The sequence below is a fragment of the Rhea pennata genome, chromosome 18 (assembly GCF_028389875.1).
Source record: "Rhea pennata isolate bPtePen1 chromosome 18, bPtePen1.pri, whole genome shotgun sequence".
Lineage (NCBI taxonomy): Eukaryota > Metazoa > Chordata > Aves > Rheiformes > Rheidae > Rhea > Rhea pennata.
Window position 1 is genome coordinate 9376071 of NC_084680.1, and position 17765 is coordinate 9393835.

Sequence of the window (17765 nt, forward strand, 5' to 3'; positions counted from 1 at the left end):
GGGCGCGCGGGCCGGGGCCGGCTCGGAGCCCTCGGGGCCGGGCCGGGCCGGGCCGAGCGGAGCCGGCCGGTGCCCCCGGTGCTCGGCGGCGGCGGCGTGGGCGGTTCCGCCGGGCTCGGTGCCTCTCCGCGGCCCCGGCGAGGGGGCTGGCGCCCGGCTTTGCCTCGCCTCGGCCGGGGGGCTCGGGGGGGCTGGGCCGGTGCGGGTGCATGTGTGTTTGTGCATGTGTGTATGTGCAGGGCTCTGCGTGCGTGTGTGTGTGTGTGTGTGTGTGTGTGTGCGGGCAGTGTCCCTCCCTCCAACCACCCCACCCCCGAGGAGGGGAGGGGAGGGGGGCTCCGACGGCTCGCCTCGCTCCGGCAGCCCCAGTCTCTCCGCCAACGTCAGGGAGGTCATTAATAACCAATTAGGAGGGTCAATGAAGCTCATATATAGCCGGGCGGGAGCCGCCGAGCGGCACGGAGCCCGGCCCGCCGCCCGCGCCCCGCCGAGCCCGGCCCGCCCGCCGCCGCCTCGCCCCCATGATGGGCTCGGTGCTGCCCGCCGAAGCCCTGGTGCTCAAGCCCGGGCTGAAGCCGCAGGGGCTCTCCCTGGCCGAGGTGATCACGTCCGACATCCTGCACAGCTTCCTCTACGGCCGCTGGAGAAACGTCCTGGGCGAGCAGCTCTTCGAGGAGAAGAGCAGCCCCAAGACCGCCTTCACGGCCGAGGTCCTGGCTCAGTCCTTCTCCGGAGGTGAGTCCCGGTCCCGGTCCCGGTCCCGGCACTCGCCCCGGTCCCGGCGCTCGTCCCGGTCCTGGCCCCGCACGGCGCGGCGCGGCGCGGCGCCGGCCCCGCGCCCGCTCTCCCCAGGCGTGTAATAGCAGTTGACTGGGGAAGAAGGGCTTTAAATTCATTTAGTTAACTTGGGCTTGACCTGAGAAAGTTCCCACTTAAACCGCGGGCTTAAGAGGGGGCAGAGGCGGGGGCCGGGGCCGCTTCTTTTCTCCGAGACGTCCCCAACCCTCATCCCTCATTCAGCAGCCCGGGACAATATCTTTTCTCTCGCTCCGGCATCGCCGGGGCGTCCCGGCTCCCTTTTCCCCTTCTCGGATTTCTGTTCCTCTCTTAATTTACCATGAAGGCTAATTCCATTTCCATTCACAATATGTCAACCATCTCATCTCCCCATTTTGTAAGAGGAATTCCTGGGCCCTTTTAAACAAGCCCTTGCACCATTCAAGCACAATGTATCGCTACAGCATTCTTAAAAGACTAATGAATTTAGAATTAGCAATTTCTTTCTAGTTGAGTTTAATGAATGCAGATCACTTTAACAGCATGACAAATTGCTGGATGGGCCGAAATAGACACCATTTAACCCCATTTCTCGGCCCCGCTCCCTCGCCCAGCCCGGGCTGCTTTTCCCAGGTACCTCCTCAATGCCTTGGAGGGGAACCTTGTAAGACATTGTAGGATCCCGGTTGGGCATTTAAAAGGCTCAGACCTGGGACCGGGCTGGGGCTGCCACCCGCCACAAAGCAGCGCTTTGTAGGTGCCAAGGAGGGGGTCCCCGCGGCCTGCCTGGCCCCTGCTCCCCACCCCTCCCCGGGGCACCCGTGCTCACCCCCTCTGCTCCTCATGCTGTCAACGCTGTCCAAGCCTTGAGCCAGGGAAGGCTGGGGGGACCTGAGGGGGGCCACCGGTGTCCAGGAGCAGTTGGAGAAGGATTGGATGGGGTGTAAGGGGGGGAAGGAAGCTAGTGGGTCCTTTTCCCAACCCCTCTTCCCCGACACACAGAGGTGCAGAAATTGTCCAGCCTGGTGCTGCCGTCAGAAGTGATCATTGCGCAAAGCTCCATCCCCGGAGAAGGGCTGGGCATCTTCTCCAAGACCTGGATCAAGGCCGGGACCGAGATGGGACCTTTCACGGGCCGGGTCATCTCGCCGGAGCATGTGGACCTGTGCAAGAACAACAACCTTATGTGGGAGGTAAACCTGACCCTAGCCCCCTCCATCTGGCTGCCCCAGGGGAGATGGGAGGAACCATATCAGGATCCCGGGGCTTTGTCTTGTGCTTTGTGTGGCATTGGGCAACTCCCCACTCTTCCCTGTGCCTCAGTTTCCCCATTCATAAAAAGGAGAATTGGGTTCCTCAAGGGCTGCCTGGTTTTAGGAGACCCTTGGGTCTGGGGCAGGAGATGGCTTCCTCAGCCCGTAGCCCTTGGGGCAACGCTCAGGGCGCAGCCTGCTCTCAGAGCAACCTGAGACCGCAGTCGCTCGCTTTCCAGGCAGCCAGATCACATCCTGCCCTGCCCTTTCCTGCCACAGTGAAACACCAAGCTGGCATCTCCCAGCACCCCGCAAGATGGGAGAGATCGGGTCTCCTGTCCCCCTCTTTGTCCCAGCCCTGGTGCCATCAGCCCTGGGCGAAGCTGCGGGCTTTGGGGGAGCTGAGCTGGCAGGACACCGAGCTTTCAGGCACAGTTAATGTACCAGGTTTTGCTCGCTTCTTTGCTTTCACCAAGTGCCCTGATTATTTTATTTTATTCTTTTTTTAAATTGCCTAATATAAATGTGCCTCACCTTCCCGCACTGCCTCTTCCCCAAGGGTCAGATCTGCTGTGCACCTTGCTCCTCGGAAGGTACCTGCTTGCCTTCTCCCCGAGGCAGCTGCAGGATGCTGAATCCCCCCTTTAGGGGCTGAGCTGCTGGCCAGGCTCTGCCTAGAGGAGGAGAGCTGCTTCGTCCCGCTGGCGTAAGCCTCCAGGGCCAGCCGAGAGCACCTCGTGAGATGAGGGAGCCCTTTGCCAGCCCCGTTGCGGAGGCAGTGGCTGCGCAGCCCGGCATGGAGAGCAGCGAGGCTCTGGGCACCTCCCGTCTGGAGGCTGCGGCTCTCGGCTGCCTGCAGGGCCTTCGCCCTGAGGTTGTGCTGGCTTTGCAGTTCCCTCCAGCCAGGGACTTTATTCCAGAGCATCCTTTCCCCTTGGCGGTACAATTCCTCCCAGGAAGGGGTGGAGGGGCTTAACCCACCCTGGGCAGCGACGCTACCAACCTCTCTTTCCTCCTTGCAGGTTTTCAACGAAGATGGCACCGTGCGGTACTTCATCGATGCCAGCCAGGAGGACCACCGGAGCTGGATGACCTACATCAAATGTGCCCGCAACGAGCAGGAGCAGAACCTGGAGGTGGTTCAGATCGGGAACAGCATCTTTTACAAGGCCATCGAGGTAAAGGAGGCTGGGAAGCAGCATGGGAGCGGTGGGAGGGGAGTGGGGTGCTGGTACCCCCCATCCTGCAGGACCCTCCCTTGCCCTTCAGCCTTTCGCTAGGGGTGTCGGTGGGAGTGGAAAGTTGGTGCAGGGGGAATTCGCTGCTCCCTGTGTCTGGACCCACCGGGGCAGCAGGGTTGGTACAGCTCCAGAAGAGAACCTCGCTCATATGGAGAAGGGAGCTTGGCACCATGGGGAAAAGGCCATTGTGAGCCTTCAGGGAGGCTCTGGAGAGCAGTGAAGGGCCCTTTTCCTCTCCAGCCCCTCTTGGTGGGCTCTTGGGGTGATGGGTGCTGAGCAGAGGGAGAGAAGACACAGCCAAGCTTATTTTGGGGTATAAAGTGTGAAAAGCTCCCCAACCCTGGCCCTATTGGGGATCTGGGCAGATTTCAGGGTTTGATGCTGTCTCAGGAGATGGGGCCTCTGCCTGGAGGGCCAGGTCCTATGCTGAATCAGGGAGACCTTACTGCAGCTGGGGAAAGCTGTGAGGCTCCGACAAAAGGCAAGTGCCGAGCAAAGCCCAGGCTCAAATCTGCACAGCTTTCACCTGGAGATCAAGAGTGGCTCTGGGTGTAAAGTGAACATGAGAGGAGGATCAGGCCCGGTGGTCCCTGGGATATCGGAGCTGGGCAGGGAGCTGCGGAGCAGGCAGGGTATGGTGCACTGCTGATGCTCCTGCTAGCGCAGCTGGGCCGTGGGCTTTCTGCAGCAGGGAGCAGCCCTGCCCTGTCCAGCTCATCCAGGCGCTCCTGCGGGAGGTGCCAGCGGGTGCTGGACGTGCTAGTGGGCACTGGTGGGTGCTGGCACAGCGGGTAGCAGGAGCAGGCATCAATCCCAGGGACATCAAGAGTCCGCAGTACTGGCTGCCATGCTGCAGAGTGAAGGCTGGATGTGTCCCCCATCTCACAGCCTTCTATGGGAGACACCAGGATGGAGATGGGTGTTGGGCTCCTCGGGCAGTGTCATGCACATGCATCACCAGGAGGATGACAGTGGGGACCAGCCTTGTGCAGATGCAGCATCCCCATAAACATCCCCCACTGTCCCCCCAGAGGAGGAGCGGGTAGAAGGACCAGGAGAGGCTTTGGGGAGTGGGCTTTAGGCTAAGCCAGGGCAGGTGCTGCTTGGGGTGAGGCTGTGCCGGTGGAACAAGGATGGAGCTGGAGCAAAGGTGACGTCCTCGCAGATGGAGGAAGGTGGCGGCTGAAGGGGAGATCACAGTGCAGCAGCTTCAGCTTACACGGGCATGAGTGGGGATGACTCCTGTCTCACCCAGTGCTGCAGGACTGGCTCTGCCTGGTGTTATCCCAGTGCTGGGTGCACAGCCTCAAGTGCTTAGGATCACGGATGGCCGTGGCAGGGAGATGGATCTAACCTGGGAAAGAGCATGAGTGCCTGGATGCATCCGCAGGCGAGAGCAGCTCCCCAGACCTGTTTCATGCATCGGCTTAAAGAGAAGCAGATGCTCAAACCCTCCCCTGGACAGGACCGCAGCTCGTTCCTGCATCGAGCCAGCAGCAGGATTGGGCATCGGATCACCGCAGTGGGATGGGAAAGGCAAGTAGGTGGGCATGGAAATAGGAGGAACACAGCCTTTCCCTGCTGTGGGAAAGCCTGTGCATCTAGCCGAGCTCTGCGGCCTCTTTCCATGTAGGTCCGCAACTGGGAGCACTAAGCACTTCTGCGCTGTTTTCCCTGTCCTGGGCATCCTATAGCTGTATCCAGCTTTAAGATGTGATGCTCTTGTGGGCAGGTGTGCCTGTTGTGAACATAGCTCAATTGCTTTTTATTACTCTTCTTATATTATGCAAAGTAGTAAAATAATTCCACCTAACACCGGTGTAATTAGGAATCCAGCTGAGTTTCTCCTACCTAGCAGACCTTGTGCGTGTGCAGATGGTGGGGCAGGTGAGACAAGTATTTGGGGACATGCACACAGGGGCCTCAGACAGCCGCAGTTAATCTGCAGGTTTGGGCCCATGGTTGAATCAGTAAGCCCCAGGGCAGGATTAGTTTCCTTCCCTCAGCACAGACTGGGAAGCTGAAATGTGAGAGCTGGACGGCAAGTGACAGGGAGGCGACTGCGGCAGGGAATGGCGCTGCTGCAGCACGGCCCCGTCCCGGGGACGGCAGTGCGAGCAGTGCCAGTTTTGCTCCTGCTCCTGCCGCTCCTGGCCATGGGGCAGGGAAGGGGCCGGGCGCTTTCCCTGTGAAAGCGCAAGGAAGGGAAATACCTGAGTGTGAGGGGCTGGGTCACAACAGCGCACGAGGGTCAAGCACCCGCGCCCTTCACGGGCTCCTCGTTCCCACGTGTGCAATGTGCCTGTGCGCACATGCATGTGCATGTATGTGCACTGCAACGCTGGCTCCACTCAGCTGGTTTGAACTTGCTGGGGTTTGTGCATCCACCAAGGAAAAAGAAAAGAGGAAGCAAGAGAGGGTTTTCCTTTCGCGGCTCTCGCCCTCGGCTCACTGATCCCCCAGCTCGGAGTCGCAGGGGCACAAGCGGGGTGCCGCAGAGCAGAGCGCACTCCCCCCGTGCTCCCCGGGCACGTCACCTCCAGGCACTGGCTTTGCTCATCGTGAACCTGGGACCGAGAGACCCGCATCAGCCCGGAGACCACCTGCAAAAACCCAAGTGACGCAGACCTTCCTCAAATGCAGGGAGTGTAGGGCCAGGGCCAGGACGTGGGAACGCCGCTCTGATGCCGGTGTGCCCTTGCAGCAGCACACGTGTCCGTGTGCGCTCAGGCACTGCCAGCTGCCGTCACCTTTCTTGTGCCCATGGGGCTACTGTGCCGCCTCCTGCCCTGGCGCTCACGGCGTCCCGGCCCTGTAGCCTCCGCTGCCCCATTGCTCCCACTCAGCATCTCTTTGGATGCTGTTCACACCCACCCACCTACCCACTACAAATTCAGATTTACTGGTTGCCTTTGTCGTTATTCACTACCAGCATTTCTATCAGTTTTGCCTGTTCCTCCCCTCACTTGCCGCTTTGCTCTTCCCATCCTCTTCCTCGGCAGTTCCTAGCCGCCACTGGTGGGATGTGGCATGAGGGCAGTGAGTTTTAGCTTCTGACCAGGAGATTCCTGAGCAGCAATTGAAAATGTTTCAAGTGCTCACCCACCGCTGGTGCGTGTGCACCAGCTTTTGCAGGCTGCGAGCGCACGGCTGCACACCTGTGTGCGTGCACGCACATGCTTGTGGGTTACCCTTTCAGTGGTATTTCATCCTAGAGTATTAAAAATAATTTTCCGTTACACGAAAATGATACAGGGAAGCAACATCAGTCTGGGATGGAAATCAATACCAGCTTTCCCTGCCTTCCTGGGTGCTCTGCGGTCCCAATGAGGTGCTTATGCAGGCAGACGCTTAACCATACAGATTCCTGCTGCTCTCAGGTGTTTAGGATTAAGCACACTTAAGTGCTCTGATGTTCTAGCTGTTACGATCCATGTTTCATATAGACAATGTTTTTCTTAGACCTCGCTGCGCATGGAAATCTGTCCAAAACGGAGGTCCTTCCCATATCTGAATTATATTTCAAACACCATGGATCTGCAAGGCAAATATATATATATATATATATATATAAAATATATATAAAAATATATATTTAATAAAGTGACTGTGTTAGTGCTGCCTGGAGCAGCTGCTCCCCTGTGCAAGAGCATCCATCTTCCCTGCTGCCTCTCACGCGAGGCTGCGAACGGCGTTTCCTGGCCCTTCACTCCAGCCGCCCCGACTCCTGTGCTGCTGCAGGAACGTAGCAGAGACAACAGGGGAAGGAGAAATACGACCAGTTCACAAAAGCGGGAGCAGAGGTGGTGCAAAAGGCTTTCCCTGACCCTCCGGATGTGTTTGAGCTGTCACAGGCGCCCGGGCCCGGGCAGCGCTGCCTGCCTGCCCCGCTCCGCCCGCAGCCCCGAGCTGTCCTGCGCCTGCAGCCGTGCTTCCACCCGAGCGCAGGCAGGACTTGCTAACACCAGCCCCAGGGGGGCCGGCTGGGAGATGCCGCCTGTGTCCTGTAGCAAGCGGGCGCTGGCTGCTCTGACCGGAGCTGAAACGCTCCGCAGAGGCATCGAGGCGGGTTTGTGTGTCGCAGCTCCCCGCGTCGGTCTCTCTCGCTGCCATCTCTCGCTGGTCCCTCCCGGGGCTGCGTGTTGCTCCTGGGCATCGTTGTCTCTCTGAGCAGCAGGGACCTCTTGGTCCTTTGCTCCAGGGACCTCGGCTTTGCCTGCACGGTCTGGCCGCAGCACAGCACAGGTGGCCCAGTGCAGTTGTGTGCTGATGGTGGGTGGTGGTGAGCCTTGCTATGTGCCTTCAGGGCTTGGGGGGTGCTCGGGCACCCCAGCAGGTCCCGGGCACCAGCAGACCTTGAGGGAGGCCGAGGTATGTGGAGCGCAGGTCTAAAGGGATGGGGAAGGGCTGCGTGGGGAGCCCTTTGCTGTCCCCTCCTGACACCCCCATCTTTGTATCCCTCTCTCTAGATGATTCCTCCAGATCAAGAGCTGCTGGTCTGGTATGGGAACTCCCACAACACCTTCCTGGGCATCCCAGGCGTGCCGGGGCTGGAAGAGGAGCAGAAGAAGAACAAGCACGGTAGGTAACACAGGGAATGGCCTCGGGTGCACCTTCTGTACCCATTCTCTGCCCCCAGCTCCCTTTGTCCCCAAGGCCAGGGACAGGCATGGGGCAGGGACATCATAGGGGACACGTGAGACCCTCAAGCTCCATGGGGATGAATGCAGAGACCATGCAGCAGCAGAGCCCGTTTCTCTGACACCTGAGCCAGCTCATGTGTCAGAGAAAGCTGGTCTGTCTTGGGATAGATCCATGCCATGGGAGCCCCTTTCATGGGAGACTGGGATCAGGCAGAGCAATCCCCTTCCCCAGATTTAGGGAGAGCATTCCCATCTCTGGCCCCATCCCAAAGCCTTAAACACCAGCCTTGAGCTGAGGACGGGAATCTCCGTCCGTGAGGCCGCTGTGGGACAGGTGGAGCAAGGGAGGGGGTGCCGGATGGCTCTCACAAGCTTGGGAAGGGGCTGAGCAGCCAGGATGGAGGGCAGCGCCTGATGGTCCCCATCCCACACTCTGTCGTCCCCAGAGGATTTCCACGCGGTGGAGGCGGGCGCCAGCACCACGGGGCGCATGCGCTGCGTGATCTGCCACCGCGGCTTCAACTCCCGCAGCAACCTGCGCTCCCACATGCGCATCCACACCCTGGACAAGCCCTTCGTGTGCCGCTTCTGCAACCGCCGCTTCAGCCAGTCCTCCACCCTCCGCAACCACGTCCGCTTGCACACCGGCGAGCGCCCTTACAAGTGCCAGGTTTGCCAAAGTGCCTACTCCCAGCTCGCCGGGCTCCGGGCCCACCAGAAAAGCGCCCGCCACCGGCCCCCCAACGCCTCCCTGCAGGCTCACTCGCCGGCCCTGCCCGTGCCCCATCCTGCCTCCTTGGCCCATCACATCCCCACCATGGTGCTGTGAGCTGCCAGCGCAGGGGTGGGTTTGCAGACAGCCGGTGGCAAGGGGCAAAGCCCGGTGCTGAGACGTGCCATGCGGTGGGGGGTGCCAGCCCGCGGCGGAGCCAGCGGGCAGAGGCAGGGCTGCTTTCCCAGTCGAATGGGTGCATGGGTTTATTTTTGGAGCATCATCATCCGTGCGGGGCTTGGGGGGCCGTTCGGTGAGCGAGAGGACCCCCCACCCCGGCTCTGCAAGCCGCTGGGGTGCAGCCATGCCGGGCTTGATCCTCCCCAGGGAGAAGCGGAGGGGGATGCCCCTTATCCCTGGGACTGGCAGAGGGGGCGAAGGGATAGTGCCTCTGAGGGCAGAAAATAGCAGGACGTCTCACGTGGATTTGCCGGTGCACGAGGGGAGGGCAGGGGCAGCCCAAAAGCCGAGCTGCGATGAGTCGCACCTGGGTTTCACAGTTAATTTGACGGAAAGAAAAATCGCTCTTCTCCTCCTCCTCTGCTCCGGTGAGAGCCCGGCAGAGACGCGTCCCCCTGCTCAGCGGCCGGCACAGCCCCGCAGAGGCCGTTGCGTTCGTGCCCGTCCACCCCGGGCGGCAGCTTTGCCCCGGAGAGCGGGGCTCTTCCCAGGGGAGAGGTGGCCGAGCCCCAGCGCGGACGGCGGCGCGGGGGCATCCGCGCGCAGGTCTTGGGGGGCCCCTGCGCTCTGCCAGGCTGTGCCTGCTCCAGCCCGGGGAACCGTCGCTCCCCTCGCTCCTTGCAGCCTTTTTCGGGAACGTTTAAATTTACTTCTGCCGCCCTCTGGGGACAGAGAAAGCCCGTCCCTGGGCCAGCTCTGTCCCCAAGGACAACTCTAAGCGCCCTCTGGAGTCCTGCCACAAGCGAGAAGAGGGCTTTGTATCATAAAGCTTAAAAGAAGGTATTCTAATATTAATTATAAGTCTAAGATGTATAAAGTTCTCACAAACTGTGTTTTACTTCCAGAAAAAAAACCTGTCACTTTAACTTTGTAAATATTTATGTAAAACATTATTTACAAAACTTTGATATTATATATTATTTGATTGTATATGTACACAGTGTAAATATATTTGTACCTCGCTCTTGTATTCTAAATAAAAATTACTTGGAACATTTATCATTTGGAAGATGGATGGTTTCCGGAGCTTTATTTTGCTCTGTGCCTGGGGAAGCAGGGCTGTGGCCTGGACGAGAGCAGGTTTTTGATGAGCACAAGGTGGAGGAGGAGGTATTAGCATCTCTTATTAGAGCAGTTAGTGCAGCTGGTGAAGAGGAAAGATCAGTTCTGGGACACGGAAGCCTTTTTTTAGGGCTGAAAGAGAGGCGGTGACTTCAGCTTAGCTCCATGCGGGTGGTGTCATTTGGCTTGGGATCTTGTCTCGCTTTTAGTCTCTATGTGAAACAACAACTTTTCGGTATCTTCCATAAAATAATAGTTGTAGTTCAACTGTGACAGGATTTACCACTGCAGTGGCTTTGACCACGGAAGCAGCAGGCTCCTCACGCGCCAGGACAAGCTGGAGCGCTTATACCCCGCAATGAGAGACTTTTTTTTTTTTTTTTAACCTATGAAATGTGATTTTTGAAGAATATCGTAAAACGCTGCCCCACGCGCAGCCCTTGCCCGCGGGGTGGGAGCGCCGGGGCAGCTCTCCCTGCGGATGGCGCCTGCTACCGGGAGCCCGGCCGTGGGGCAGCCTTCCCCGCTCGGCCCCACAGCCTGCTCCTGAGGGGCGGGGAGGAAACAGCTTTCCCTCACTAAACATGGCTCCCCTCCCCCTTTGGATCCCAATGCAGTGAAGCCCATCCTTTCTTGTTTTTTTTTTGCCAGCAACCAAAATGGCCGCCCACGGCCAAGCCGCTATTGCAGCCGGCAGCCCTCACCCAAGATGGCGTCGCCCTGGGCTCAGGCGCGCTCTTGCCAGCAAGCAGCATGGCGGGCGGAAGGCGCGTGCGGAAGGGGGCGCCGGCGCGGTAGGTGCCCACACGCAACATGGCGGCGGTAGCGGTGCGGCTGCCGGTGGCCCGCAAGGCGGTGAGGCAGAGCGCGGCGCCGGGCGGCGAGAAGCACCTGGTGGCGCCGGGGGACATCATCACCACGGACACGGGCTACATGAGGTGGGGCCGCTGGCCCGGCTCCCTGAGGGGGAGCGTCGCGTCGCGGCGAGTGCTGCCGGTGACTCCCTGCTCGGGGCCGCTCTGTCCGCAGGGGCCACGGCACCTACGTGGACGAGGAGAAGCTCATCGCCTCGGTGGCCGGCGCCGTGGAGAGGGTGAACAAGCTGGTGTACGTCCAAGCGCTGAAGACCAGGTGCGAGCGGCCGCGTCGCCTCGCGCCTCGCCTCGCGCCGAGGGCGGCCCGGGCGGCCCGCGCGCTGGGCCGCCGCGGGCAGGGGTTGCTCTGACGCCTGCCTTCTTGCTCCCAGGTACAACGGTGAGGTCGGCGATATCGTGGTGGGGAGGATCACCGAGGTAAAGCTCGCGGAGGTCCTGCCTGTGCTTCCCTGTTGGCGACTCGGGTCTTCCCCACGCGCGATGAAGGCTTGGCTCGTATTTAGACCGCAGGAGTGCTGCTGGTGGGGAGGACGGTCCAGCGGACTGATGTGTCTCTGTCTGCTCCGGAGCAATTCTAATGCTCCTAAAAGCACATTAGTGTTCGTGCTTTTTAGCACCTGGCATTGTGCATTAGGACGACTAAGTGCTTTGCAGGGTTGAATGTGGCTTCCAGTCTGCAGGACATTGATTGAAAAATACTGAGAACTGAGGAGAAAATATGTGGTTTTAATTACGGAGGCATTATTAATATTTAGGATTTTAAAAGGGTGAGGCTAAAAGTAGGTTTCAGCTCCCACCTCTCTTAGTGTCAGTGCAAGTACACTGCGAGCTTGCTGATATTAGTGCGCATCCTGGGAGGGACGGTTCAGTTCAATCACCATGCGTGGCTTGTCGGTCTGCAGCTTGCACTGTGCTGGGCTGCCAGCTTGAGGGGCTGCTGGACCTCCCTCACTGGTGAAGAGCTTTTTTTTTTTTTTTTTTTTTTTTTTTTTGCGTGTGTATTGACAGAACTTTTCTTTTCTAGGTTCAGCAGAAACGATGGAAGGTGGAAACCAACTCCAGGCTAGATTCAGTCTTATTGCTGTCATCTATGAATTTACCTGGTGGGGAACTGGTGAGTGCAATTCATGTAGAACTGTGCCAGAGCCCTGTCTTGTTTTGCTTGTACAGCAGAAGCTGAGGGCTTGGCACTGAAAAGCCGGCAGGCTCTGGAGTCCTTCCCATGGTTAGCACATATGTAGTAATAGTGTTTATGTCTGCAGGTGGATCTGTAGTGCTCTGATATCTTTTTTTAAACTCTTAATGTTATTTAGACATCAGCATCAGTGATCTAAATAGCAGAGCCATGTTTTTCTTTGGTGCTAAGACTGTGTTTTGCACAGCATTCTAATGAGGTGGTCCCCTCAGTGTGGGAATTGGTTGATGTTTTTCCATTCTGGACCACATGTAACTTTTCTCCCATCCTACTTTTCAGAGAAGAAGATCAGCAGAAGATGAGCTTGCAATGAGGGACTATTTGCAGGAAGGGGACCTCATCAGCGTATCCTTCCACTGCTTGTATTCAGACGGAAGACCCAAGGGGCATGGGTGAGAATGGCTAGACCTTAGCTAGCCAGACAGATAATGAGAGTTCTATGCTTTTGGGCAGTGAGCAACCAACTCCTGTTGGGGCACTGAGTAGCACTAGAGAGCTTGTTTCCTTAAGTGGTGCTGACAGGCAGAAGTCCAGTCTGTATTTTCTGATGGGGCTGTGTCACTGCACACTCGGAGTCTGAAATATGGGAAGGTAAGTTGCTCAAAAGCTCTCAGTCTTGGTTTAATTCTGCTCCATTTGACTTGTATGGGAATGTCTAGGCTGATGCCAAGTATTGTTTAGATTTCCAAACCTGAAACTGATTGGAGTTTGAAGCAGATCAGAGCTTTTTCTGTGATGACCTCTCCTTGCTGCAAAAAATGGGGTGTGAGAAGGGCAGTGGGGAGAGCAAAGATTCCTTTTGAGAGAGCTCTGATGAAGGATAATATGTAGCTTGTCAGACAGTTTCTGCTAGCTTGGTGGTCCTGCAGTAGAAGGCCAGGCCCTTCCTAAATACAGCGCAACTCCACGCAAGTCAGCAGAATTTCTTGGACTTTATAGGGTAGCAGCATGGCTGGGCTTTTTGTGAGAGGCTGCCTTTTTTTTTTTTTTTTTTTTTTTTTAAAAAAAAAAAAGCTCTGGAGTAGAGCAGGGTGTTTTCAGAACCCATTCCAACAGGTTCAGAAAGATCTTAGCTCCCACACGGCAAAACAGATCGGAGTTCCTCAGCACAAATGAAATGCCCTTGAGTTGCCCTTTGAACCACAGCCCTTTCTGTCCTCGACTACAGGCAGCAAGTCCTGTTCCCCTACTAATCTTTTGGGAATTGAACCCTGGGAGGAAAAAGTTTCTGGCTCAAACTTGCTAACTCCTCTTCTGCAGGCTGTTGCCCTTGTAACTTGTTTTTCTCCCCAGGGCTCTATTTTAGGCTTTATGCGTTTGGCATTTATCTCTGGTTTTGCGCATTGTAATAAGCTAAGGGGCCACTGGAGCGTAGGCTGCAGTTTGGGATTACCAGACCAAAGGTATTAGCATTTAAAAGATGAAAGCAAAGTGTGCTTATTGCACAAGGGGTGAAGGACAGCTATTGGATTAAAAGGGAAAGTGTTCTACTAAATTGAGCTTCAGTCTTCATTTTTCTGCAGGAATGGTTGATGTGTAGTTACGATCAAGATATTATTAACATTTGTGCTAAGAATGTAGAGTATTCTTCATCTTCAAAGAGCTGCACAGACATTAGCTAATCTTCCCAGCACTCCCAGAGGCAAGCAGGTTTTATATTCACTGTTTCACAGAAAAGAGCATTAAAGCTGGCTGGTTCATAGACCGAGAATGGAGTACATGTCAGTGATCTGATGCATCTGTGGTGGGTCGTATCTCACACTAAGTCTGATGGTCTGCTTTTCAGCTTGGCCAGGGTGTGCTTGTTCAGGTCTCACCCTCCCTTGTAAAGCGCCAGAAGACTCATTTCCATGACTTGCCCTGCGGTGCATCTGTGATCCTCGGCAACAATGGCTTCATCTGGATCTACCCAACTCCAGAGCAGAAAGATGAAGAGGCAGGGGGCTTCACCACCAACTTGGAGGTGAGCGGACAGGGAAGATGACAAACCTTTCCCCACCAGCCATGTTTTGCTAGTCTGACACAGTCCAAGAGGCACATCAGTAATGGCTGTTCTGCACTGGGGACTTCTGAGTTTCCCTTCCTCTCACCTGGAAACTGTAAGCAGTTTCTTTTTTGTTGGCCTGCAGCTTGTTAGGTTGTTTTGCATCTGTGCTTGCAGCAAGAACTACATTAACCAGTCCGTAATTATTTAATGCTGTTCAGCAGGACTCACCCATCTTATTTTTTTGTTCCAGTGTCACAATATAGCATTATGATAGAGGTCTTGGTGCTAAGTGAGGCTTCTAAACCTGTTCCTTCTGCTGTCTCTGGAGTGTTGCAGTCAGTCTAGTGAACAGTTTTGGTGGACCACCTTTGCAGGTGTGCTGGAAGAACTTTGCCACCTGCCACAGCACAGACATGAATGTTTTCCTTAAAAGGCATATAGAAGTGCTTGTGAAGAACTAGGAAACTACCAGCTGTTTGGTTGAGCATTATCTCTCTTGAAGAAGAGAGAAAGAGAATTTCTCAGATGTGCTGGGCTGTGGAGGAATAATTCCTCGCCACTTTGAAAGTGTGAAAATAATCTAGAATTTCATCTTTAGGTCACATTTTGGTGTCACCTGAGACTTTCAAGATGTGCTATTAGAATTGTGGCAAAGCTTTATTATAATAAGCTTATATTGTTTCACTGTGTTTTCATCTCTTTTCCTCTGTTGTTCCTCAGCCAGTCCCCTTGTCTGACCGGGAGGTGATTTCTCGGCTCCGGAATTGCATTGTGGCTCTGGTTACTCAGAAATTGATGCTCTTTGACACCAGCATCCTGTATTGCTATGAAGCATCCCTTCCCCATCAGGTACAAAAGCTGGTGTTCACTTTATTCCATGCTGTGGTGAGGGAATGGAAAAGCCACATCAACTGGTACCAAAGTCAGTAAGTTGTGTGGTAGGGCTTCCTTTTTGTTTTCCAAATAAGGGATCCAGTAGTAAGTGATAACATGAACTTCACCTCTTATGCATGGCATAGGTTTTACTGTAAAGGTTCAGGGATAGTCTGAAGAGTTCTGTCTCTGGCGAAGTCCATCTTTTTCTCTGTAGAAATAGCTCCGTATTTGCACACAATCCTGAGGCTTCCTTTGCTGAGTAGGATTATCGACCCTATGTGATCCCTGTGAAAAAAAGTGTTAAGTTTGGGATTGTATGAGGGTAAGGTGTGGTTTAAGAACAACTGGAAAAGCAAGTGCTGTGTATTGTACAGAGCCCAGTCTCCCCTGTGTGTCCACATCCCGCAGTGCTGGAAGGCTCCTTAAATTTGATGTCTTCCTAACACATTTTCTCTGCCTTGTTAGGTTCTGCTAACATGGTCACTGGTAGTTCTTTTTCCCTAAACAGATAAGAACTAAAGTGTGTTCTGCTTTCAATTGTAGAGGCAGCCTACTCAGCTAGCTGGGATGTTCTTTTGAACTATACTTCTGTTTAAGTCATCTTTTCCCTTCCCAAAATCTGGTATATGTCATTCAGCAGGGGTTAGGATATGACATATATTTAGCTTCTCCTTTGATATCTTATAGTCTCTGTAAGATTGCTAACCAGGAGGATGTTAACTTTGTCTTGGAACCTCTGCCATGATAGTCTTGTTTGACTGCAAGATTCTGAAGGTATCTCACTTGCCATATGTTGCTATGTGCCAGGGGCCGTTGTCCCCTTAGTGTCCCCAAAGGTAGCAGTCACTTTTTAGTGCTAATATTACTCCTTTTTCTGCTGCAGATCAAAGACATTCTCAAACCAGAGGTGATGGAGGAGATCGTTCTGGAAACCCGACAGAGGTTGCTGGATCTGGAGGGATAGGACACCTGGTCAGAAGTGGTCGTTTGAAGTCCCACCATGGCAGCTTTTGATTTCCCAGTATTTTTGTCAGTATCCCAGTCCCCAACATTCATTCCACAACTTGGAAACCACCAAAATTCCTCATTTAACTATTAGGATATCTCTTGAGCCCATTTTGTACAGTAGTACAAAATAGTACCTCAGTACACTAGCCTTTTAGTGCAGCAGCCTGAAAATGGATTTATAACGTTTATGAAGATGGAGGTGTAATTGGGACATATCTTATCGTGCTAGTTGCTGTGTCTAGTGCCTCTGAATTTGTTGCAGAATGATAAAGAGCTGAGGGTGGGTTTTGTGCTCAGTTTCTCCCCAAAGGCTTTCTAAATGGTTTTGATTTTTCTTTACTGTGATAGAGATCTACCAGTCTGTGACTCCAACTGAGAGCTCTTTGTCTGTTAAAAAGTACAGATCACAAGTACAAGTCTTACGAGGACAGGATTCTTCTTAGAGTGTCTTCACCCTGCTGTGTTTTGAGTTTGGCTCTTCATGGCTTATATATCTCAAGGGTATGGGAATGGATGTATCATGATGTGGCTGCCCACATGAGCCAGGTAGCTATTTTGATGGGTAAGCAATGCCCTCTCAGGCCCTCTAGGCACCATGTGCATCCTGCTGGTCCCTTTTATATGCCTGATACAGTAAGCTCCTCCTCTGAGGAGGCTTCAGTATTGTTTTCTCTTAAATATTTTTACATTTCAATAAAATTTTTTTGAAAGAGAGATTAGCTCTTCAGGAGCATGTGTTGGCTTGTCTTCCTCCAGAATGAGCTGGATCTAGCTCAAGAGCTGCAGCTGGCTCAAACTATCTTGTGCCAGGACACTAAAAGTGGTTGCTGTGTCTTGTTATGTCCCCATTCAACCGTTGCTCTTCATTCAAGCAGAACTCCACCTTCTTCTCTGGCATATCTTCCATGAAGAGTTCTTCTGGTAAGGTAGATTTCCTGGTGGTGATCATCGTAGCTCATGCTCAACATTGCTTTTCTGCAAAATCCCGTGGAGTGGTGAGTTATGCAGCTGTGTTCAGGGAAGATGGGGAGCCCAATAGGATGCTGGCTGAGATCCTCAGCCCAGTGGTTAGAGCTGGGCATGGTGAGCTAGGTTTTGGCAGTCAGTCACCTTCTCTGTACAGAATGAACGTGGTGATTTCTTTTGAATGTCTCTCAGATCTTTGGTGCTATGTTAGAATTGTTTATATTATGTATGCATTATATATTAGAGCTGTTTGCAGCACTGTGCTGTCTCTGTTAAAAAAAATGAAGAAGTAAAGAACCTGTCCTAATTGGTACTGAATCTAATTTTAACGCAGGAAATTCTTATGCTTGCCTCAGGCAAAAAGAAGAATCCTGTGCTCAGTCTTTTCTTGGGAACTAGAAATATCCTTCTAGTTGCTTCTCATGCAGTTCTGGCTGCTCTGCCTGTGACCCTCAGTAAGCACTAGGTGGCAGCTTCTGATCATGTTTGTAATAGTAATCTTTCCCTGCAGCTCTGCCTTGTTGCTGTGCTAAATAGCAAGGGCTGGATGTTTGCCGCCAGTGCTGCTGCCCAAATACTAGAGCATTATGGAGCTCAGTGGCTAAGGACAAGCAAGGACATTGGCAACCTATTCTGCTGTTGCACAGCTGAGGCTTCTATCTGTACTGCCTCTGCAAAACAGTACTGAAGTTCTTGAGAATGTCGCTGGAAAGCTCCATACATGAGCTAGGAACTGTTATTTTGAGCTCTGTGAGGATATCCTGATAAATGTTACAACAACCACTTCCTCAAGGTGACTTGGGAAGTTTAAAAGCTGAAGTTTGATGGTGATGCTTGCAGGTCTGTGCATGATGTAGGCACTGGTGTTACCCACATCTGCATGGATAGGAACAGCGCAAAGAGGCTAAAAGCTTTAGCAGCCTCTGTTTT

General features: G+C 54.2%; 2 protein-coding genes across 2 annotated transcripts; both read left to right on the forward strand.

Annotated features, from left to right (window-relative positions):
• The first annotated feature begins 521 nt into the window (after positions 1–521).
• PRDM12 (PR/SET domain 12) lies at positions 522–8743 on the forward strand. The gene is made up of 5 exons (XM_062591119.1): positions 522–735; positions 1780–1970; positions 3053–3208; positions 7741–7852; positions 8361–8743. Exons 1-5 carry the CDS (start codon positions 522–524, stop codon positions 8741–8743), a joined length of 1056 nt encoding a protein of 351 aa, XP_062447103.1.
• Positions 8744–10713: 1970 nt separating this feature from the next.
• On the forward strand, positions 10714–16585 carry EXOSC2 (exosome component 2). Its single transcript, XM_062590873.1, has 9 exons — positions 10714–10866; positions 10958–11059; positions 11175–11220; positions 11828–11917; positions 12278–12343; positions 12521–12589; positions 13785–13961; positions 14706–14834; positions 15745–16585. Exons 1-9 carry the CDS (start codon positions 10742–10744, stop codon positions 15823–15825), a joined length of 885 nt encoding a protein of 294 aa, XP_062446857.1. The 5' UTR covers positions 10714–10741; the 3' UTR covers positions 15826–16585.
• Positions 16586–17765: the final 1180 nt, after the last annotated feature.

Excerpts from the sequence above, each read along its gene's own strand:
- PRDM12 (XM_062591119.1), top strand. The coding sequence starts at position 522 with ATGATGGGCTCGGTGCTGCCCGCCGAAGCCCTGGTGCTCAAGCCCGGG. Across the intron at positions 736-1,779 it reads GGCTCAGTCCTTCTCCGGAG|AGGTGCAGAAATTGTCCAGC; the intron begins GTGAGTCCCGGT and ends CCCGACACACAG. Across the intron at positions 3,209-7,740 it reads TCTTTTACAAGGCCATCGAG|ATGATTCCTCCAGATCAAGA; the intron begins GTAAAGGAGGCT and ends CCCTCTCTCTAG.
- EXOSC2 (XM_062590873.1), top strand. The coding sequence starts at position 10,742 with ATGGCGGCGGTAGCGGTGCGGCTGCCGGTGGCCCGCAAGGCGGTGAGG. Across the intron at positions 11,060-11,174 it reads GTCCAAGCGCTGAAGACCAG|GTACAACGGTGAGGTCGGCG; the intron begins GTGCGAGCGGCC and ends TCTTGCTCCCAG. Across the intron at positions 11,918-12,277 it reads ATTTACCTGGTGGGGAACTG|AGAAGAAGATCAGCAGAAGA; the intron begins GTGAGTGCAATT and ends CCTACTTTTCAG.